Here is a 23,163-nt window from a genome sequence, read left to right on the forward strand (position 1 = left end):
TGCTTCTGGGTCTCTGTCTGCTTCTGGGTCTCTGTCTGCTTCTGGGTCTCTGTCTGCTTCTGGGTCTCTGTCTCTCTGTCTCCTCTGTCTCCTCTGTCTCTCTGTCTCCTCTGTCTCTGTCTCTCTCTCTCTCTCTCTCTCTCTCTCTCTCTCTCTCTCTCTCTCTCTCTCTCTCTCTCTCTCTCTCTCTCTCTCTCTGTCTCTCTCTCTCTCTCTCTCTGTCTCTGTCTCTGTCTCTGTCTCTGTCTCTGTCTCTGTCTCTGTCTCTGTCTCTGTCTCTGTCTCTGTCTCTGTCTCTGTCTCTGTCTCTGTCTCTGTCTCTGTCTCTGTCTCTGTCTCTGTCTCTCTCTCCCTCTCCTCTGTCTCTCTCTCTCTCTCCTCTGTCTCTCTCTCTCTCTCCTCTGTCTCTCTCTCCTCTCTCTCTCCTCTGTCTCTCTCTCTCTCGCATAATTATCTCCCCTCGTCCGTTAGGCTACTCTTGCTCTGTATTTAAACATAGCTCGCTAATTTAAATCTCTGTGTGAATGCGTGCACCGGTCTCATTGCCTAATCTGTACCTCAGGAAGTGCTAGAATGCAGCCCTCTCTTTCCCACCCTATCTTTCTGGCCTGAACTCAGAGCCTTCAGCAGCGCCTGCCACGGCAGCCAGGCCTCTATAGCCTGGGCCTATATTTACCTCTCTCCTAGTTAGTGGGACTAATATGGGCAGGAACAGGGAGGGGAGGGGGGATCTCAGTCCCACACACGCATCTTTCTGGGAGGAGGAGAGTGGGGCGCTAGGCTGTCAGAGAAGGGCCCCTTACATAGTGATGATTGTGTCTGCACCCTAACCAGTACTGCCCTGTGCTGCATGCCAAAAGATGCCCACCTCTCCGCCTGTGGGAAGAGGTGCCCTTACATGTCTGTACAGTAAAATGTCAGCCAGGGCAAAATTCTGGAGTTTCGCCTCGGCCTCGATGCCCTCTCCTGCTGCCCATAGACATGAATCATGGCCAAAGTGGCTCTAGTCTAGAGTGGCTGTCTTTCTACCATCATACAGCCACACTTGTTATTTCCACTGTTAGGGGCTGCACTTATAGGGCTCTGTTCAAAAGTAGTAGGGAATAGGGTGTCATTTGGACGGACACATAGTGGTGATTCAGAACACTCTAGCATAGTCAGAATAGTTCTGAAATATTTACCACGGACCGTGTATGAGTTTCAAACTATATTGGGGAAATGATCAGCAGCCTTATCAGTTGTTGAGGTGTGGATAATATTTCACATTAGAACCAGTTACGCTGAGTGTTCTAGCTAGCTAGTGGACAACAATACCCCCTTTTGTCTACTGATCCGACTGTTGGGTTTATCTTACACAGTAAAGATACACCTGAAGGAGAGCCATTTTCATGTGCTTCATTTGAATGTGAATTACAGTGGCTGATCAAGGCCGTCTAGTCTATAGTTATTTATAGTCATTTATAAAAGTACAATATATTTGTAGCAACAGTAAAGAGCCACTTGACAGTGATGTATGTCTGGCTACCTAGTTTTGGATTCCTACGCTGGCGGGAGGTGCAAAGCAAAGCTCTTCGCTAAGGGGTCAGTGTTGTATTACACTTGACATTGTGTGCTGCAGCTGCCTGCTGGAGCTCTGCACTGTCTGCTGCCTGCGGTGTTGTCTGATTCTGATAGCTACTCTTTGTTTTCAAGTGTCTCGTAGTGGAAAACACTAAGTGAATCCTTTCTCTCTTTCTCTCCCTCACACACACACACTGTACACACCATGTGAGGTGCTGCTCACCTCCTTCCTGCCCATGTGCTACACCCCATGCTTCAGACATGATTACATACAGCTGTACAGGAGGGGAGAGAAGTTAGGATTGAAACACAGAGCGAGAGAGAGAGAGCGGTATGAAGAAAAGGCAAGGGAGAGGTATGAAGAAAAGGCAAGGGAGAGGTATGAAGAAAAGGCAAGGGAGAGGTATGAAGAAGGCGAGAGAGAGCGGTATGAAGAAAAGGCAAGGGAGAGGTATGAAGAAGGCGAGAGAGAGCGGTATGAAGAAAAGGCAAGGGAGAGGTATGAAGAAGGCGAGAGAGAGAGAGCGGTATGAAGAAAAGGCAAGGGAGAGGTATGAAGAAGGCGAGAGAGAGAGAGCGGTATGAAGAAAAGGCAAGGGAGAGGTATGAAGAAGGCGAGAGAGAGAGGCGGTATGAAGAAAAGGCAAGGGAGAGGTATGAAGAAGGCGAGAGAGAGCGGTATGAAGAAAAGGCAAGGGAGAGGTATGAAGAAGGCGAGAGAGAGAGAGCGGTATGAAGAAAAGGCAAGGGAGAGGTATGAAGAAGGCGAGAGAGAGAGAGCGGTATGAAGAAAAGGCAAGGGAGAGGTATGAAGAAGGCGAGAGAGAGAGAGCGGTATGAAGAAAAGGCAAGGGAGAGGTATGAAGAAGGCGAGAGAGAGAGAGCGGTATGAAGAAAAGGCAAGGGAGAGGTATGAAGAAGGCGAGAGAGAGCGGTATGAAGAAAAGGCAAGGGAGAGGTATGAAGAAGGCGAGAGAGAGCGGTATGAAGAAAAGGCAAGGGAGAGGTATGAAGAAGGCGAGAGAGAGCGGTATGAAGAAAAGGCAAGGGAGAGGTATGAAGAAGGCGAGAGAGAGCGGTATGAAGAAAAGGCAAGGGAGAGGTATGAAGAAGGCGAGAGAGAGCGGTATGAAGAAAAGGCAAGGGAGAGGTATGAAGAAGGCGAGAGAGAGAGAGCGGTATGAAGAAAAGGCAAGGGAGAGGTATGAAGAAGGCGAGAGAGAGCGGTATGAAGAAAAGGCAAGGGAGAGGTATGAAGAAGGCGAGAGAGCGGTATGAAGAAAAGGCAAGGGAGAGGTATGAAGAAGGCGAGAGAGAGCGGTATGAAGAAAAGGCAAGGGAGAGGTATGAAGAAGGCGAGAGAGAGCGGTATGAAGAAAAAGCAAGGGAGAGGTATGAAGAAGGCGAGAGAGAGCTGGTGAAGTAGAAGGAGGAAACAGCTGGGTCAGGGGTGAGTGGGTCAGGATGGGAAATGAGCTCAACCCGGCCGAGTGTTTTCGCTCGCTCGCTCTGTTTGTTTTCTTTCTGCTTCTGGTCCAGGCGTGTCCCTCACTCCTCAGATTGCACAGCCTCTCTCAAGCACGTCACCCCCATGCTTCTGCTATTCGGCTCATCGTTGCACAGTTCCCCATCCTGTGTGTGTTTGTGAGGAAGGACAGGAGGACAAAGACAGTACAGACTCTGTGCCTCCCAGTAAATCCACGGTGATTGGGGTTGTGTGGTGGAAATGAGGCTGACTGTGTGGATGTGGAGCAGTACTTAGGGCAGGGTTGTTACAGAAGGTTTAGCCTAGTAGCAGCTCTTCATCAAGACACACTTCACATGAGGGCCAATGAGGCACATTGTGTGTTTTGGTAGCCTAGGCCTACAGTGGGGAAAAAAAGTATTTAGTCAGCCACCAATTGTGCAAGTTCTCCCACTTAAAAATATGAGAGAGGCCTGTAATTTTCATCATAGGTACACGTCAACTATGACAGACAAATTGAGATTTTTTTTTCCAGAAAATCACATTGTAGGATTTTTTATGAATTTATTTGCAAATTATGGTGGAAAATAAGTATTTGGTCACCTACAAACAAGCAAGATTTCTGGCTCTCACAGACCTGTAACTTCTTCTTTAAGAGGCTCCTCTGTCCTCCACTCGTTACCTGTATTAATGGCACCTGTTTGAAATTGTTATCAGTATAAAAGACACCTGTCCACAACCTCAAACAGTCACACTCCAAACTCCACTATGGCCAAGACCAAAGAGCTGTCAAAGGACACCAGAAACAAAATTGTAGACCTGCACCAGGCTGGGAAGACTGAATCTGCAATAGGTAAGCAGCTTGGTTTGAAGAAATCAACTGTGGGAGCAATTATTAGGAAATGGAAGACATACAAGACCACTGATAATCTCCCTCGATCTGGGGCTCCACGCAAGATCTCACCCCGTGGGGTCAAAATGATCACAAGAACGGTGAGCAAAAATCACAGAACCACACGGGGGGACCTAGTGAATGACCTGCAGAGAGCTGGGACCAAAGTAACAAAGCCTACCATCAGAAACACACTACGCCGCCAGGGACTCAAATCCTGCAGTGCAGACGTATCCCCCTGCTTAAGCCAGTACATGTCCAGGCCCGTCTGAAGTTTGCTAGAGTGCATTTGGATGATCCAGAAGAGGATTGGGAGAATGTCATATGGTCAGATGAAACCAAAATAGAACTTTTTGGTAAAAACTCAACTTGTCGTGTTTGGAGGACAAAGAATGCTGAGTTGCATCCAAAGAACACCATACCTACTGTGAAGCATGGGGGTGGAAACATCATGCTTTGGGGCTGTTTTTCTGCAAAGGGACCAGGACGACTGATCCGTGTAAAGGAAAGAATGAATGGGGCCATGTATCCATCAGCAAGGGTATTGAAGATGAAATGTGGCTGGGTCTTTCAGCATGACAATGATCCCAAACACACCGCCCGGGCAATGAAGGAGTGGCTTCGTAAGAAGCATTTCAAGGTCCTGGAGTGGCCTAGCCAGTCTCCAGATCTCAACCCCATAGATCTTTGGAGGGAGTTGAAAGTCTGTGTTGCCCAGCGACAGCCCCAAAACATCACTGCTCTAGAGGAGATCTGCATGGAGGAATGGGCCAAAATACCAGCAACCGTGTGTGAAAACCTTGTGAAGACTTACAGAAAACGTTTGACCTGTGTCATTGCCAACAAAGGGTATATAACAAAGTATTGAGAAACTTTCGTTATTGACCAAATACTTATTTTCCACCATCATTTGCAAATAAATTCATTAAAAATCCTACAATGTGATTTTCTGGATTTTATTTTCTCATTTTGTCTGTCATAGTTGACGTGTACCTATGATGAAAATTACAGGCCTCTCTCATCTTTTTAAGTGGGAGAAATTGCACAATTGGTGGCTGACTAAATACTTTTTTTCCCCACTGTATATCCTCGCCCTTTAATTATATGAGTTAAGGTCAGTGTGCCACCGTGTGAGATTCTGTAGAGAATATGTTCTGTGCTGTGGAGATATAGGCTACACACTCGTCACACACACACACACACACACACACACACACACACACCATCTCCATCAGCTAGTAACTCCTGTAGATCGCGTGACCTCACCACTTGTTCTAGTGTGATGATGGTGTGCTGTGTACTATAGTTAATGTGATTATATGGAACCACAGAGAGGGGAGTGATCCCGTACATGAACTCCCACAGCGGGAGCTCTGCTCTCAGTCTGAGCCAGCTGTGCAGGGGAGGAGTGTGGGGGGCTCTAACCGACCCTCTGCTCTACCCCTAGCCTCCAGAGGGGAACATTGTGTTCTGTGTTGGAGTGCACGTGGCTCTGTCTGTGTTTATTACATATAGCTACACTGACTGAGTAGTAGCTGCTGCCTGGACCACATGCTGTTGTTGTCCTTCAGACTGACTTATGAAGATAGAGGTGTGTGTGTGTGAACCCCTAGCCCGGAACGTTCTGTTAGCGTCTCTCTGGCCCCTCTGTGACCCTGTGTTTTCTCTCTCCAATCAGCATCAGCGAGAGCTTCCTGACGGTGAAGGGCGCCGCCGTCTTCCTGCCTCGGGGAAATGGCTCCTCCCCTTCCTCGGCACCCGGCATCAGCCAGCGGTGGAACAAACACACAGGTATGCCCTCCCACTGACTGACAATGAACCAACCAACAAACTGACAACCATAGGACAGGGGTGAGTTCAGTAAGCAAATGTTGCAAATAGAAATGCCACAAATGGAGCCAACATGATACCTTACTTTACATGTCAGTGAGGCCTGTCTGTTCAGCTCTTTATAACATAGAAATGTTCCACAATGTTGTCCTGCTGAACGTGCCCCAATACTCAACACAGACTCATGGGAAACTGACACTGCCCCAACATGAGGCCAAACCACAGTGCTGCTTATCATTGGAATGCAGCAGGCATTGTAAAGTGTTGAGGGAACCGACACTTGCACTGTTGTATAAGTCACCAGAGCAGAGCTGTCCAGTTCAATTGATCCCATAGCTGTTACAGTATGACACAGGTGGTCCGCTGACTGCATGTTGCCTTGCCATACAGTTGCTATTTAGGCATGTGTTTTTCCATACCAGTGTCCTCGTGCTCAAGGGCAGAGATAATTGTTGTAAGTGTGTGTGCCTGTACTTGTGGGAAGGCTACTCTCTGCTCTGCTGGGTTTGCTAAGAGTTTTTCCCAGCTCTGTTAGTGGGATGTACCAGCCTAGATGTCTTTATTTTACTTTTTCAGTGACAAATAGTAATTGTGGGAAAACGTTCTCAAGTGAAGGACACTTTCTGTTACTTCGGCTGCGTTTGATAAAAAAAAAATATATATATATATATTTAATTTTTACCCCTTTTTTCTCCCCAATTTCGTGATATCCAATTGGTAGTTACAGTCTTGTCCCATCGCTGCAACTCCCCTACGGACTCGAGAGAGGCGATGGTCGAGAGCCACGCGTCCTCCGAAACACGACCCTGCCGAGCCGCACTTGACACACGGCTCGCTTAACTGGGAAGCCAGCTGCACCAATGTGTTGGAGGAAACACCGTCCAGCTGGCGACCGAAGTCAACTTGCAGGCGCCCAGCCCGCCACAAGGAGTCGCTAGAGCGCGATGGGACAAGGACATCCCGGCCGGTCAAACTCTCTCCTAACCCGGACGACGCTGGGCTAATTGTGGGCGCTTCATGGGTCTCCCGGTCACGGCCGGCTGTGGCACAGCCTGGGATCGAACCCGGGTCTGTAGTGACGCCTCAAGCACTGCGATACAGTGCCTTAGACCGCTACGCCACTCGGGAGACCCTGCATTTGAATGTAAATGTTTATCCGAGCTGTATTTGGAGTTTCTAGAGGTGTTTAATCAGACACAGTGTTTTGTATGCCTGCATAATGTGGACTAACTTCACCCAAAGGAGTAATGAGTAAGAGCAGATGGCATCTCTCTCTCCTTCCTCAGGTGACCTCCAGCAGCACCTGCAGACCATGTTCACTGTGCTGCGGCCAGAAGACAACATCCGCCTGGTACGTCATCTCACACACTCGCATCGCACTCCCATACATCAAGTTCAAATGTCAAATTCATTATGTTTCATTCACGTAGCAGACAAATGAGTCTAGAACTATTCTGATGAATACTTCCAAATGCAGAGATTGACCAGTGGTTATTATTCTCCCTCCCTCTTTTCTCTCCCTCCCCCCCTCTCTCGTCTTCCCTAAGGCTGTGCGCCTGGAGAGCGCGTTCGCTCAGCCTCACTGCACGCGCTACATGGTGGTGGTGTCCACCAATGGGAGACAGGACACAGAGGAGAGTGTGGTGCTGGGCATGGACTTTGGCTCCTCGGACAGGTTAGTACCACTGCATGCAGTGTGTGTGTGTGTGTGTGTGTGTGTGTGTGTGTAGCATCTTTAACAGCTGTCTATTCTTCTCCTACAGCTCATGCACAGTGGGGCTAGTTCTACCCCTGTGGAGCGACACACTGATCCACTTGGATGGAGATGGGTAAGTAGAGCGATACTACACCCGTTTCTTCCTTCCTGCATTTACTGTAGTTCTTCTGCCCAGTGGGACTGTCACATAACCTGTCTGTTTGCCTCTGTAGGGGCTTCAGTGTGTCCACGGTCAACAGGGTCCATGTCTTCAAACCAGTCTCTGTCCAGGCCATGTGGTGAGCACTCCTCCTTTCTCTCCTGTGTTCTCATCCCCCTCTGACTTTGACCCCCCGCTGTCTTCCTCAGACTTGTCCCCTGTTTTACCTGTTTATCCTGTTATCAATCTTTCTCCCCTCTCCCCCTGTGTCCCCCAGGTCTGCCCTGCAGTCGCTCCACAAGGCGTGCGAGGTGGCCCGCTGTCACAACTACTACCCTGGCAGCCTGTTCCTGACCTGGGTCAGCTACTACCAGAGCCAGGTCTCCTCTGACCAGGTCTGCATTAACGAGTGGAACGTCATGCAGGACGTCCAGTCCCACCGGGCCGACTCGCCCGTCCTCTTCACCGACGTGTGAGTGTACCAGTCAGTCAAACGCGCACACACACACACACTTCCATATTAACCAACTGTGGTGAGGTCTTGTGAGGGGCAGGTCCCCTGGACTCACACCAACTTCTCTTCCAAAGAAAACAACATTGCCCAATTCCCCACCCAGAAGCGATCACGTGTGCCTGCTCGTTTAGGGGGGGGCTATCTGTAACGGCAGAACTCAGCTTGCGTGCCAGCAGCGTCTAAAATAGCCCCCTCTCCGTGTCCGCTTTATTTATGCATGGAAAAAGTTTCTAGACAGATAGGTAGACAAGCGGACGGAAGCAGGTGGCCGAGTATTTAAAGTAAAGGAATGGACTGAGTGACACCGAGGCAGGGGAAAGAGGTCAAAACCAAACTGGTTTAAATGTATTTTACTTGAGAGATGAGAAGAGTAAGCCTCTCCCTAAGCCTCCGCATTGACATCAAATGTCCCAGCTAGCCTTAAGCCTAGCCATGCATGCACAGTGGAAAGACGTGCACACGCACGCACGCACACACACACACACACACACACACACCCTGGTTAAGCTTGAGTACTTTGCACACATACACTTAAAGGCAGACAATGCAAGTGTTAGTCAATCCTGTTGGGGTGACTGCCAAAGCTAAGATACCTGTTGATGACTGACAGACATCATATTTTCCTTTGTTCTTTGCACATTCATTTTATTCAGTATTGAGGGCTTGCTCTGACGTGGAGAATTTGACCCACATTTGTCCCTGAAAATAAACTCAGCAAAAAAAGAAACGTCCCTTTTTCAGGACCCTGTCTTTCAAAGATAATTTGTAAAAATCCAAATAACTTCACAGATCTTCATTGTGAAGGGTTTAAACACTGTTTCCCATGCTTGTTCAATGAACCGTAAACAATGAATGAACATGCACCTGTGGAACGGTCGTTAAGACACTAACAGCTTACAGACGGTAGGCAATTAAGGTCACAGTTATGAAAACTTAGGACACTAAAGAGGCCTTTCTACTGACCAAAAAAATACCAAAAGAAAGATGCCCAGGGTCCCTGTTCATCTGCGTGAACGTGCCTTAGGCATGCTGCAAGGAGGCATGAGGACAGCAGATGTGGCCAGGGCAATACATTGCAGTGTCCGTACTGTGAGACGCCTAAGACAGCGCTACAGGACGGACAGCTGATCGTCCTCACAGTGGCAGACCGTGTAACAACACCTGCACAGGATCGGTACATCCGAACATCACACCTGCGGGACAGGTACAGGATGGCAACAACAACTGCCCAAGTTACACCAGGAATGCACAATCTCTCCATCAGTGCTCAGACTGTCCGCAATAGGCTGAGAGAGGCTGGACTGAGGGCTTGTAGGCCTGTTGTAAGGTAGGTCCTCAACAGACATCACCGACAACAACGTCGCCTATGGGCACAAACCCACCATCGCTGGACCAGACAGGACTGGCAAAAAGTGCTCTTCACTGACGAGTCGCAGTTTTGTCTCACCAGGGGTGATGGTCGAATGTGCGTTTATTGTCGAAGGAATGAGCGTTACACCGAGGCCTGTACTCTGGAGCGGGATCGATTTGGTAGAGGGTCCGTCATGGTCTGGGGCGGTGTGTCACAGCATCATCGGACTGAGCTTGTTGTCATTGCAGGCAATCTCAACACTGTGCGTTACAGGGCAGACATCCTCCTCCCTCATGTGGTACCCTTCCTGCAGGCTCATCCTGACATGACCCTCCAGCATGACAATGTCACCAGCCATACTGCTCGTTCTGTGCGTGATTTCCTTCAAGACAGGAATGTCAGTGTTCTGCCATGGCCAGCGAAGAGCCCGGATCTCAATCCCATTGAGCACGTCTGGGACCTGTTGGATAGGAGGGTGAGGGCTAGGGCCATTCCCCCCAGAAATGTCCTGGAACTTGCAGGTGCCTTGATGGGAGAGTGGGGTAACATCTCACAGCAGGAACTGGCGAAGCTGGTGCAGTCCATGAGGAGGAGATGCACTGCAGTACTTTATGCAGCTGGTGGCCACAGCAGATACTGTCTGTTACTTTAGATTTTGACCCCCCCCCTTTGTTCAGGAACACATTATTCAATTTCTGTTAGTCACATGTCTGTGGAACATGTGTTTATGTCTCAGTTGTTGAATCTTATGTTCATACAAGTATTTACACATGTTAAGTTTGCTGAAAATAAAAGCAGTTGACAGTGAGAGGACGTTTCTTTTTGTTTTGTTTATGTGCGTGTATAGGTTGTATGTGTGCAATTGCAGAGTGTGTTGGGGTCAATTTCATTTTAAATTCAGGTGGTCAACTTAAATTCCAATTCCAATGGATTCCAATTCCGAGTTTACTTCCTGAATTGACTGAGTTCAAATTAAATTGACCCCTACCCTTGTGTTCATTGGCGTGTGTGTGTGTTATTCAGAGAGGTCAGGCTCTCTTGGCATAGCCAGTAACCCAACCCTGGCAGTAGCTCGGTCTCTTCTTGGAATGTGCAACAAGTTTCAAGTGTCTTAAGTCCCCGAACCCCGAACCCGTTCCTCAAGAGGTCAATCAAGTATGTGTTTCTATAAACAAGCTGGCCCTGGCTCTTTCTGATGTTCCAATAAGGACATGTTGTAATAATAAGCATGACGGGTCATCAGACTGGGACAACAACACAAAGGCCCAACACACACCTGCTGCTGCTGCACAATCATGTTGACTGTTGTGGGAGCATAGCCACTGACCTACATTGTGGTGTGAATTGTGAAGAGAGGTGATTTGGTAGGAGAGGGAGCGAGAGCGAGAGAGAGAGAGGGGGGGAACAGATAAGGATAGAGGGAGGGGAGAGCGAAAGGGTGAGCGAACAGATCGAGAGCGTGATAGAGGGGGGAGAACAGAAGGGGGTCTCATGGGACCTAATCAGGGCATGTTGCCCTTAGCGCTGCGCAAGTGGCTAAATGTGTCCTCAAATGCAGTTAGAGAGCGAGGGCAGGGACTCTTCATTATAACAAGAACATGAAATCTGGACTTAAACTGAGTGCTGTGGTTTTGTATGATGTGGAGATAGTCTTTGCTCTTATCAAACCAGAGGCACTAAGTGGCTTTAGTGAGTTCCTCTAAGTCATATTTAGTGTGTGTGAAGCTATTCTGGGTGAGAGGTAAATTGAGCCCCCATAACCCTCCGAGGTTGACTGAGGTGTGTCCTGAGAGGTGTACTGAGGATGTGTGTTTTTTTGTGTGTCCACAGGCCCACAGAAAGGGAGCGCACGGAGAGGTTGATCAAGACTCGCCTCAGAGAGATCATGATGCAGAAAGACCTGGAGAATGTCACCTCCAAAGAGGTGGGTTAAAGACGTTGGCACGCACACACGCTCTACTGGTTCTAACAGGTTATATACTGGTTCTTACTGGTTGTTACGGGTTCTCTACTGGTTCTAATGGGTTCTCTACTGGTTCTAATGGGTTCTCTACTGGTTCTTCTTCAGATTCGCACAGAGCTGGAGATGCAGATGGTGTGCAACCTTCGGGAGTTCAAGGAGTTTATTGACAACGAGATGATAGTCATCCTGGGCCAGATGGACAGTCCCACAGAGATCTTTGACCATGTTTACCTGGTAAGAACATGGTCAAGGACTGCATTGCACCCTATTCCCTATATAATGCACTACCTTTAAGTGGTCTTCCTCTTTTTGTCCCTTTTTCTGCCTGTTTGTCTGTCTGCTGATATCCATAAGATGATCTATAGAGTTTGACTTAATTCTGTTGTTTTGTGTCCAGGGCTCTGAGTGGAATGCTTCTAACTTGGAGGAGCTGCAGAACAGCGGGTAAGAGACCATTCTGAGTTGCCTATGATCATGTCAAAGACTGTTGGTTACTGTGATAGTTACAGCACAGTTTCAGTACTGAGTAGAAGTTACAACGAGTAACGTTCTCCGTTTCACTCCTTCAGTGTGAGGTACATCCTCAACGTGACGCGGGAGATCGACAACTTCTTCCCAGGCATGTTTGAGTACCACAACATCCGCGTGTACGACGAGGAGGCCACCAACCTGCTGGAGTACTGGAACGACACCTACAAGTTCATCACCAAGGCCAAGTAAGCACTCTGATTTGTTGCACTTTATTAGGTGTTCTTGAGTGTCTTGAAAGCCCTCTGCCAAAAAAATAGTTTTATTATTAATTAGATTATAAGAGGATTCTCATTAATTGTATAATTCTTAATTTTTTTATGTCATTTTTTGCATGTCTTTGCATATTTGGTTTTAGCATTGTTCTTTTTAGCAAGTTCTGAATGGTCTATAGTGACCATAACCATAAGACACTATATCAAGATACAATACTGTACTGTGCCTTCGGAAAGTATTCCGACCCCTTCCCTTTTTCCACATTTTGTTATGTTACCCCCTTATTCTAAAATGGAAAAAATAATAATCCTCATCGATCTACACACAATACCCCATAATGACAAAGCGAAAACAGGTTTTTAGATTTTTCTGCACATTTATTACAAATAAAAAAACAGATACCTTATTTACATAAGTATTCAGAGCCTTTGCTATGAGACTCGAAATTGAAGTGCATCCTGTTGCCATTGATCATCCTTAAGATGTTTCTAGAACTTGATTGGAGTCCACCTGTGGTAAATTCAATTGATTGGACATGATTTGGAAAGGCACACACCTGTCTAAATAAGGTCCCACAGTTGACAGTGCATGTCAGAGCAAAAACCAAGCCATGAGGTCGAAGGAATTGTCCATAGAGCTCCGAGACAGGATTGGGAGACTAGTCAGGATCGAGGCAAAGATGAACGGATCAAAGTACAGAGAGATTCTTGATGAAAACCTGCTCCAGAGCACTCAGGACCTCAGACTGGGGCGAAGGTTCACCTTCCAACAGGACAACGACCCTAAGCACACAGCCAAGACAACGCAGGAGTGGCTTCGGGACAAGTCTCTGAATGTCCTTGAGTGGCCTAGCCAGAGCCCGGACTTGAACCCGATCGAACATCTCTGGAGAGACCTGAAAATAGCTGTGCAGCGACGCTCCCCATTCAACCTGACAGAGCCTGAGCGGATCTGCAGAGAAGAATGGGAGAAACTCCCCAAATACAGGTGTGCCAAGCTTGTAGCGCCATACCCAAGAAGACTCAATGCTGTAATCACTGCCAAAGGTGCCTCAACAAAGTACTGAGTAAAGGGTCTGAATACTTATGTAAATGTCATATTTCCGTTTTTTCTTTTTAATAAATTAGCAAAAGTTTCTAAAAACCTGTTTTGCTTTGTCATTATGGGATATTGTGTGTAGATTGATGAGGGGAAAAACAATAATCAATTTTAGAATAGAGTAAGGCTGCAACGTAACAAAATGTGGAAAATGTCAAGGGGTCTGAATACTTTCCGAATGCACTGTATGTCATAATCAGTTTGTCCTCTGCATGCCTGTCTTTGACCTCCTCTGTACTCCATCTCCTCTAACCCATGCCCTGTGTTCCCCTATAAGGAAAGCAGGGGCTAAATGCCTGGTCCACTGTAAGATGGGTGTGAGTCGCTCTGCCTCCACGGTGATAGCCTACGCCATGAAGGAGTACGGCTGGGACCTAGAGAAGGCCTTCGACTACGTCAAGGAGCGTCGCACCGTCACCAAGCCCAACCCCTCTTTCATGAAGCAGCTGGAGGAGTACCAGGGTATCCTGCTGGCCAGGTAGGCACAGGAGAGCACATACGCTCTCACACAGACACCTGGCTCTGCATTGACTCTTTCTCAGTGTACATGATGGAATGAAGAAAAATGACGATTGTATTTGTTCCTTTCCTCCTCCTTTCTCTGCAGTAAACAGAGACACAACAAGTTGTGGCGCTCCCACTCGGACAGCGACCTCTCAGAGCGCCATGAATCTCTGCTGTGTAAGACGGGCCCTCACAGCCACACCTTGGGCCTCTCGGACCCCCACAACAACAACAATGGCCCCTCACCCTCCCTGCAACACTTCCTGCTCCAGGCACTTGGCGCTGCCAATGACCCCGACAACAAGACCTCGGGCTCCCACATTTCAGACACGCACTCGGAGCCCGTCCGACTCACCCGCTCCCACTCCCACTCCCCTGGCCCATCAGCCTCCAACGGTCTGTGTGACTCCCGGGAGAACCGCCAGGACCCCTTCCTCCCGCCGCGGGCGGCCAAGGTGGTGCCCGAGGAGAGAATGGACAACTCAGCTCTGGTGGTTGTGGCTGTGACGGTGCCAATCACCGCCATCCAACATCCTCCCCCCTCACTGCATATCATCCTCCCTTCTCCCTTCCCCCAGCCACTGGCCAAATCCCTCCATCTGGGTTTGAGCACACAGCTGTCCAGTCTTGTGCCTAAACAGAAAGCTCAGTGTGTAGAGCTGACCCTGGATCTGCCTGACCTCAGCAGCTCCGAAGTCGTATCTCAGGCCATCCTGGAGTCCAGCGATGACTCGGACACACTGGGACGCTCCCTGTCAGACCCGCTGAGCGAGAGGGGGGACAGTGTCAGTATGGCGTCCCCAGGGATCCCCATGGCCGTGAGCCCTCTCACCCCAACAACGGCACTGTCTTTAGGACCCTACGCCAACGATGACAACAACAACCCCAGTGGCGGTGCTAACCCCGTCGACACCACCTGCGTTACCGCATCCTCCAACCTCAGCACGGACAGCATCGACTTCTTCAGCGCCCGCGAGAAATTCCTGGGCCTGTCCCAAGACGGAAGGACTCTGATCCTTTCCGAGCAGACGGCTCAGCGGACGCCTCAGTCGCGGTGCCCCATCCAGGAGCTGCAGCCGCTGTCCCCCGAGAACCCTGCTGGAGCACTGCCAGCACTGCCGGGCACCGAGGAAGAGGAACAGGGAAAGGTGAGGCGGCCATTTTTATTTTATTTACACTGAAATGACTTTGAATGTTGAACGCCAGCCTCCTGCAGTGCCATTTATCTATGGCCTTCAGAGTGCCACAGCCCTGCTGAGAGTTACTGAGTGATTTAACAAGATTACAGTACTCAATGGAGACAGTCAATTGAATGGATTGTGATCTAATTCACTAATCCATTAGATAGGGAGGGAGCAAGCAACACAATGATGTCTTTGGGGATGGTTTGTACAATACTGCCACCTATTGGAAGTACCTTTTACATATGATCGGTTTCCATTGCTAATATGTTAAGGATGTTTATCAGGGGCCATATGTATCAAGCGTCTCAGACTAGGAGGGCTGATTTTAGGATCAGTTCTGCCTTTTAGATCACAATGAATACGATTATTTTGACGGGGGACCTGATCCTAGATCAGCAGTCTGAGGCGCTTGATACAGTACATACGGACCCAGACCTTTTAGACAGCTGTTGTCTCCAGCATTAATACCAAGGTAACTCTGCTTCGATATCATACAAAGCAGACATTCAAACTATTCTCTCTGTTCTGTCTCTTATCTCAGAATTCTCCCCATACGGAGGACGGTAGCAACCGATCCAGCCATGACAAAGCTTCGCTGCCTCCCCATCACGACAATGGTGTGTCAGTCCGTCATATCGTCACGGAGATAGAGTCCATATCCCACCCACCGGCGGCGCCGTCCCTGTCCTCCACCCAGCCGGCCTCCCGCAGCCCCCAGCAACTGCTCCCCGAGGACCGGGCCGAGGACACCCCACTGACCTCGCCCTCCTACCCACAATCCCCCTCCACACCTCCCTCGGATTGGCCGGCCGGCTCGGTGCGCAGAGCCACCAAACAGCTGGAGCAGAGGCTGAGGCAGGAGCTGGACTTACCGCTCAGCAACACGTCTACCCAGCGCTCCCCTCTCCACTCCCCCAGTGCAGAGTTCCACCCCACGCACTCCCCTCTCCATACGACAAGCACGGACTGCCCATCCCTCCTCGCTCCTACCACAGACTGCCTCGAGCAGCATAGGCCTACCCCTGCTCCTGAGCAAGGAAGAACTCTGAACGAGACTTTCACTGTGTCTGCAGAGCTCAACGGAGACCTAGAGTTAACCAGAGAGACAGAGCAGGAAGGGTTTGTCGTCTCAGACATGGACATTGCCCCAGCCCCAGCCCCTTCCTTCTCTCACTACCCAGACGCCCGCCACACCCCTGAGCCCATCCCAATCATTGTGTGCCCTTCTCTGGAGCCATCTAGGGCCGAGCCCCAGGCCTCCCCCTCCCCTGCACTGCTGTGGCTGGAGGGGGTGACAGCCCTGGATTCAGACACGGATGGCCCCTCCCCTCCCCCGCCCCACCACAGAAGGCTGGCCCTGGCACGCAGCAGTGAGGAGCTGGAGAAGATCCAGGAGACCTTGAGGGAGCTGCAGGCCTTCCTGTACGAGGCGGGGGGGTTGGGATTGGGGGCTGGAGAAAGACCTGGTCAGGGGCAGCATCACAGGAAGACGCCCGTGTGGCAGAGGGCCATGGAGATCGAGGCGCGGATCCGCCAGGCAGGCCTCACGCCCCCTTCCCTGATGAAGCGCTCAGCCTCGCTGGCCAAGCTGGACTGCTTGGAGCTGTCAGCCAGCGACCTGAGTGACTGGGACATACGGCCCACCACCGCCAGCCCTCACGGACCCCCATTGGTGCCCACCCCTCACCCCCGCTCCCCCCATCACCCCAGCCCAGACGACGTCTCCAAGAAGCAGCGGGTGTTGTGCCGGAGCCCCCCCCCCACCCACAGGGCCCCCCTAGGAGGGGTGTACCCACTGGACCCAGACAGGACTGGTAGGGGCTCCCAGAGTGCAGGGAGTGATCCCCCCTCTCCCTCCTCACCTCCATTTCTTGTTCTTCAAGGGGAGGAGGAGCTAGAGACAGACCTCTCCCCCCAGCTCACCCGCCGCACCCTGTCCCCGAAGAGCGCTCCCGATGTCACTATGACAACAGCGCAGCAGCAGCCCCGCGGGAAGAGTCACCCGCTGCGGCGGCTCCGCAAGGCTGCCGACAAGAAACGGACTGCTCCTGTGCTCTACAACACCATGTGACCTCACTGCACTCGGCTCTAGGTCGAGGGTGTCTGAGGGTGTATGCGTGCAAAAGTGTTTGTGTGGTGGCCTAGGCCCTACATGTGCACTATGGTCCAGACTGTCTCCCTTGGGCCCTTGTCTGTAGTGTGTGTGTGTGCTCACTAGCTGTGTTGGACCCTATGTAATCTCTTAGTGTGGACTTGTGGTCCGTGTATGTTCAGGTGAATGCTGAGTCTGTGGAGGTATGTGTGTTACTGTGGATGTGTCTGTGGGTCCCCCCCCCACCCATTTATGGTTTCTAAAACAGTTGTTATTTCTACAACTAAAATGAGGGGGCTGTTTCTCAAAAAAACATGCACTTTACTCTCTTTTAATCTTTTTTTAAAGTTGTTTTTACCTGGGGAGTATTTTTGCACTGATTTATATGGTAGCCTGTCTGTGTGTATCTGTTGTATGTGAAGAGAAGTGTAAGTCACATTCTTTATTCTTATTTTAAACAAGACAAAGTTGATATTCTTTTTTTATCCTGTTCTTAGCTGTGACTATTAAAGAAACAAAAGTACATACATCATGACTCCTGTGATTCCTTATTGAAATCAAGAGGAGGGTATTTTAGAAGGGATCCACTGGGGTGCACTGCGTTCAGTTGTAAACGTTGTGGATCGTTGCAGATAGAAATGTCCTGAATAGAGATGACATGGTTCCTTATTCTACATGTCAGAGAGGCATGTTTGTTCTACATGACATATTTCTATATGAACATTCCTCAACATTGTGCCCTGCTGAACTCAGCCCTGGTTTCAACGGCCCCGCCTTATATTGAGGATCTATGTCTTGAAATCCCCCATGTGGACAGGACAGGAAGTACAAGTTAAGTTGGAGAGGAGACACTGGCTGGCTCTACCTCTTTTTGGCTTTCTGTGATTCCTCGCATCCCATCTCCTCACCTTCCTCTCAAACGTATTGGAGAAGGTCCAAGGTCCCACTCCTCTTAACTTTTTCCCCCCAATATGTTCTGAGGAGGTGAGGAAATAGGAATTGAAAAAGCACCACTAACTGGAAAATATCCAGCCTCTACGTAATGTTTCCCTAAGGAAGTGAAGTCTACACATATTTAACACTGACAATTTTACTCCCCGGTTCATCAGTTTAATTAAAATAGTCTGAGATTTAGGTTGCCAGCCTCCCAGATGACATAGTGTCTGATATACACAGGGTGCTGTCATATTGGAAAGCTTCAGAGAAAGAAAGGGGGATACCTAGTCAGTTGTACAACTGAATGCATTCAACTGAAATGTGTCTTCCGCATTAATGTGTCTTCCCCTCTGAATCAGAGAGGTGAGGGGTGCTGCCTTGATCGACATCCACGTCATCGGCGCCCGGAATCTGCTTCATATTAATGAAATGTAACGCCTGCCCCTAAAACTCAGTAGTTTAACTAACATTTAGAAATATTTTAATGGGTTTATTAAAAAGTTCAATATTTGCCCTCCCCAATGTCAATAACGGAGAGGAGAGTGTTGAAATGAAGTGTCTCATCATTGGTGCAGATGTTTGGCTTAGCGCCCTCCTGCACACTGAAGATGTTTGTCCCAAATGGCACCCTATACACTACACAGTGCACAGCTTTTGGCCAGAGATATATGTGCCATTTCACATTTGGGACGCATATGTTATTTATCCTCTCGGTATTTTTAAAGATTCTCCACACATTTCCAGCACTGAGCTCTAAGGGGTTTTGTTATTTGTTAGCAGATTAGTTTTTAAAGATGAAAGCGGATGTGAACGCTGCTCAAAACAGCCTCTGTCTGTCTGGTTCCTAGGCTGTACTTTCACTTCTCAGGCAGTTGGTGAGCTGGCTAGTAGACACTGAACTACATAGGAAGGTTATGACCCAATGACGTGTATAAACCCCGGATTGCTGATGCTATGTAATGGCCAATGAGAGGCTTTGAAGCCATCGGTCGCCATCTTGGTACTCCTCAGAAGGAGCAGTCCTCCATAGGAATGAGTGGAATTCTACAGTGTTTCAATAAATGTTTCATGGACAAAATTACATGAATTTATGTATTTATTTGTTGTAGTCGGGATAGTAACAGAACTCTATAAAAGTACTTTAAAATGTTCAGTTCAAGGCCCCAGAGTCTGCAACACCACTAAGCAAGGGGCACCATGAAGACCAAGGAGCTCTCCAAACAGGTCAGGGACAAAGTTGTGGAGAACTACTGATCAGGGTTGTGTTTAAAAAAAATATCCGACACTTTGAACATCCCATGGCGCACCATTAAATCATTATTAAAAAAATTGAAACTGCCAAGAGAGGGCCGCCCACCAAAACCCACGGACCAGGCAAGGAGGGCATTAATCAGAGAGGCAACAAAGAGACCAAAGATAACCTTGAAGGAGCTGCAAAGCTCCAAAGTGGAGATTGGAGTATCTGTCCATAGGACCACTTTAAGCTGCACACTCCACAGAGCGGAAGAGTGGCTTAATGAAAAAAATGCATGTGGGAGACTCCCCAAACATATGGAAGAAGGTACTCTGGTCAGATGAGACTAAAATTTTGCTTTATGGCCATCAAGGAAAATGCTATGTCTGGCGCAAACTCAACACCTCTTATCACCCCGAGAACACCATCCCCACGGTGAAGCATGGTGGTGGCAGCATCATCCTGTGGGGATGTTTTTCATCGGCAGGGACTGGGAAACTGGTCAGAATTGAAGGAATGATTGATGGCGCTAAATACAGGGAAATTCTTCAGGGAAACCTGTTTCAGTCTTCCAGAGTTTTGAGACTGGGACGGAGGTTCACCTTCCAGCAGGACAATGACCCTAAGCATACTGCTAAAGCAACACTCAAGTGGGTTAAGGGGAAACATTTAAATGTCTTGGAATGGCCTAGTCAAAGCCCAGACCTCAATCCAATTGAGAATCTGTGGTATGACTTAAAGATTGCTGTACACCAGCGGAACCCATCCAACTTGAAGGAGCTGGAGCAGTTTTGCCTTGAAGAATGGGCAAAAATCCCAGTGGCTAGATGTGCCAAGCTTGTAGAGACATACCCATAGAGACTTGCAGCTGTAATTGCTGCAAAAGGTGGCTCTACACAGTATTGACTTTGGGGGGGTGAATAGTTATGCACGCTCAATATATATATTTTTTGTCTTATTTTGTCTTATTTTATTTTGCATCTTCAAAGTGGTAGGCATGTTGTGTAAATCAAATGATACACCCCCCCAAAACATCAATTTTAATTCCAGGTTGTAAGGCAACAAAATAGGAGAAATGCCAAGGGGGGTGAATACTTTCGCAAGCCACTGTATATATACTGAGATCATGTGACAGATCATGTGACACTTAGATTGCACACAGGTGGACTTTATTAAATTAATTATGTGACTTCTGAAGGTAATTGGTTGCACCAGAACCTATTTAGGGTCTTCATAGCAAAGGGGGTGAATACATATGCACACACCACTTTTCCGTTATTAATTTTTTAGAATTTTTTGAAAGAAGTAATTTTTTAAATTTCACTTCACAAATGTGTACTATTTTGTGTATGTCCATTACATGAAATCCAAATAAAAATCAATTTAAATTACAGGTTGTAATGCAACTAAATAGGAAAAACGGCAAGGGGGATGAATACTTTTGCAAGGCACTGTAAATGGCCAGATTGGGAATTTAGCCAGGACACCAGGGTTAACACCCCTACGATTAGTGCCATGGGATCTTTAGTGACCGCAGGTAGTCAGGACACCCGTTTAACATCCCATCCGAAAGACGGCACCATATACAGGGCAATGTCCCCAATCACTACCCTGGGGCATTGGGATATTTTTTTTAGACCAGAGGAAAGAGTTCCACCTACTGGCCCTCCAACACCACTTCCAGCAGCGTCTGGTCTCCTATCCAGGACCAACCCTGCTTATCTTCAAAAGCAAGGCAGCAGTGGGATGCAGGGTGGTATGCTGCTGGCACAGAATACAGTATATTCAGAGATCAGCAATGGTACTGGGTTGTCATAAACTGCAGTGAAGATTATGCTGGTTTATACAGGTTATTGTATTTCCTGTTCTGTGATAACATCCGGAGACATTCTTAGGACTGTTTCTTATCGTATAATTTTAACAGAATGTAGAAAATCACTGTTAGACACTGGTTTGATGCTGGAGATAAGTCATCTGATGTTAAAAAGCTGTGAATTGCTCCTTTAATGAAATAAACAGAAATACCACAGATGTTTTTTTTTTACTCTCTTACATATGCCACAAAATGTTTCATTGCCTCTAGCTCCTACTTTGTGAAAACCAACCACTTACAATAATAATAATAATAATAATCTGGCAAGATAAACAATTTATAGGAGTATGAACCAGACTCCTAACTTGTGCTATTTTTATAATACTATTTTTTGTATTGTTTTCTTTTTAAGTACTAAAAACCAAGCAACTTATGACACCTGCCCATATACAGCTGCGGAAAAAATTAAGAGAACACTGCAACATGATCAGTTTCTCTGGTTTTACTATTTATAGGTATGTGTTTGGGTAAAAATAACATTTCTGTTTTATTCTATAATAAAAATATTGTCATTTAGAGCATTTATTTGCAGAAAATGTCAACTGGTCAAAATAACAAAAAAGATGCAGTGTTGTCAGACCTCGAATAATGCAAAGAAAATACGTTTATGTTAATTTTTAAACAACACAATAGTAATGTTTTAACTTAGGAAGAGTTCAGAAATCAATATTTGGTGGAATAACCCTGATTTTCAATCACAGCTTTCATGCGTCTTGGCATGCTCTCCACCAGTCTTTCACATTGATGTTGGGTGACTTTATGCCACTCCTGGCGCAAAAATTATAGTAGCTCTGCTTTGTTTGATGGCTTGTGACCATCCATCTTCCTCTTGATCACATTCCAGAAGTTTTCAATGGGGTTCAGGTCTGGAGATTGGGCTGGCCATGACAGGGTCTTGATCTGGTGGTCCTCCATCCACACCTTGATTGACCTGGCTGTGTGGCATGGCGCATTGTCCTGCTGGAAAAACCAATCCTCAGAGTTGGGGAACAATGTCAGAGCAAAAGGAAGCACGTTTTCTTCCAGGACAACCTTGTACGTGGCTTGATTCATGCATTCTTCACAAAGACAAATCTGCCCGATTCCAGCCTTGCTGAAGCACCCCCAGATCATCACCGATCCTCCACCAAATTTCACAGTGGGTGCGAGACACTGTGGCTTGTAGGCCTCTCCAGGTCTCCGTCTAACCATTAGACGACCAGGTGTTGGGCAAAGCTGAAAATTGGACTCATCAGAGAAGATGACCTTACTCCAGTCCTCTACGGTCCAATCCTTATGGTCTTTTGCAAACCTCAGCCTGGCTCTTCTTTGCTTCTCATTGATGAAGGGCTTTTATTTAGCTTTGCACGACTTCAGCCCTGCCCCTAGGAGCCTATTTCGAACCGTCCTCGCCATGCACTTCACTCCAGCTGCCGTTTGCCATTCTTTTTGTAGGTCACTAGGTCAAGTCGTTTTCGCCCTCTGCCGGTCTGTAGCTTTGTTGTCCCCAATGTCTGCTGCTTGACCTTGTTCTTATGAACCGCCGTCTTTGAAATTTTAAGGATGGAAGCAACCTGACGCTCACTGTATCCCTCTGCCAGTAAAGCCAGAATTGACCCCTTCTTTTCCTCACTCAAAACTTTCCTTTTCAACTCTTTTGGCATGGTCAATAGTTATTTTTGGATTAATATTACTTTTGAGGTACTATTAGCACTGTTTTTGCCATCCAGCTGGTCCTATTGCAAGAGGATATTGATGGCAACAGCAGTGGTTTTTATACTTTTCCTCGTTAAATAAGATCTGGTTAATGTGATCACCTAATCAGTACCTAATTCAGTAGAATGAGGTGTGCCTGTGTTGGAATTCAACAGACACTGGAATGTAATGGCTGTCATACATGTAGAGATGCTGATTTAAGAAAAATTTGCAGTGGTCTCTTAATATTTTCCACAGCTGTATATCCCCCACCCCTCCCTCAAGAGTTTGACTCAGGTCAGAAATGAAAACCCACACAAGTGGAGACCATGCTGAAATGTCATACACAGACAAACACATCACAACATTCATATCAGGTGCAGATGCTTTTTC

General features: G+C 47.8%; 1 protein-coding gene across 2 annotated transcripts in view; it reads left to right on the forward strand.

Moving 5' to 3' along the window:
- LOC121567475 (protein phosphatase Slingshot homolog 2-like) overlaps nucleotides 1-17,582 on the forward strand; it is a 41,578-nt gene extending 23,996 nt beyond the window's left edge. For both annotated transcript variants that reach the window (XM_041877541.2, XM_045220856.1), the window contains 13 exons: nucleotides 5,596-5,708; nucleotides 7,034-7,098; nucleotides 7,295-7,422; nucleotides 7,511-7,576; nucleotides 7,677-7,742; nucleotides 7,881-8,075; nucleotides 11,299-11,392; nucleotides 11,537-11,665; nucleotides 11,829-11,875; nucleotides 12,001-12,147; nucleotides 13,551-13,751; nucleotides 13,881-14,925; nucleotides 15,503-17,582. In XM_041877541.2, the coding sequence (XP_041733475.2) occupies nucleotides 5,596-5,708; nucleotides 7,034-7,098; nucleotides 7,295-7,422; nucleotides 7,511-7,576; nucleotides 7,677-7,742; nucleotides 7,881-8,075; nucleotides 11,299-11,392; nucleotides 11,537-11,665; nucleotides 11,829-11,875; nucleotides 12,001-12,147; nucleotides 13,551-13,751; nucleotides 13,881-14,925; nucleotides 15,503-17,032 (3,826 nt within the window). In that variant the 3' untranslated portion in view covers nucleotides 17,033-17,582. The remainder of the gene's footprint in view (nucleotides 1-5,595; nucleotides 5,709-7,033; nucleotides 7,099-7,294; nucleotides 7,423-7,510; nucleotides 7,577-7,676; nucleotides 7,743-7,880; nucleotides 8,076-11,298; nucleotides 11,393-11,536; nucleotides 11,666-11,828; nucleotides 11,876-12,000; nucleotides 12,148-13,550; nucleotides 13,752-13,880; nucleotides 14,926-15,502) is intronic.
- The last annotated feature ends 5,581 nt before the right edge of the window (nucleotides 17,583-23,163 follow it).

The sequence above is a fragment of the Coregonus clupeaformis genome, chromosome 6, assembly GCF_020615455.1.
Source record: "Coregonus clupeaformis isolate EN_2021a chromosome 6, ASM2061545v1, whole genome shotgun sequence".
Classification (NCBI taxonomy): domain Eukaryota; kingdom Metazoa; phylum Chordata; class Actinopteri; order Salmoniformes; family Salmonidae; genus Coregonus; species Coregonus clupeaformis.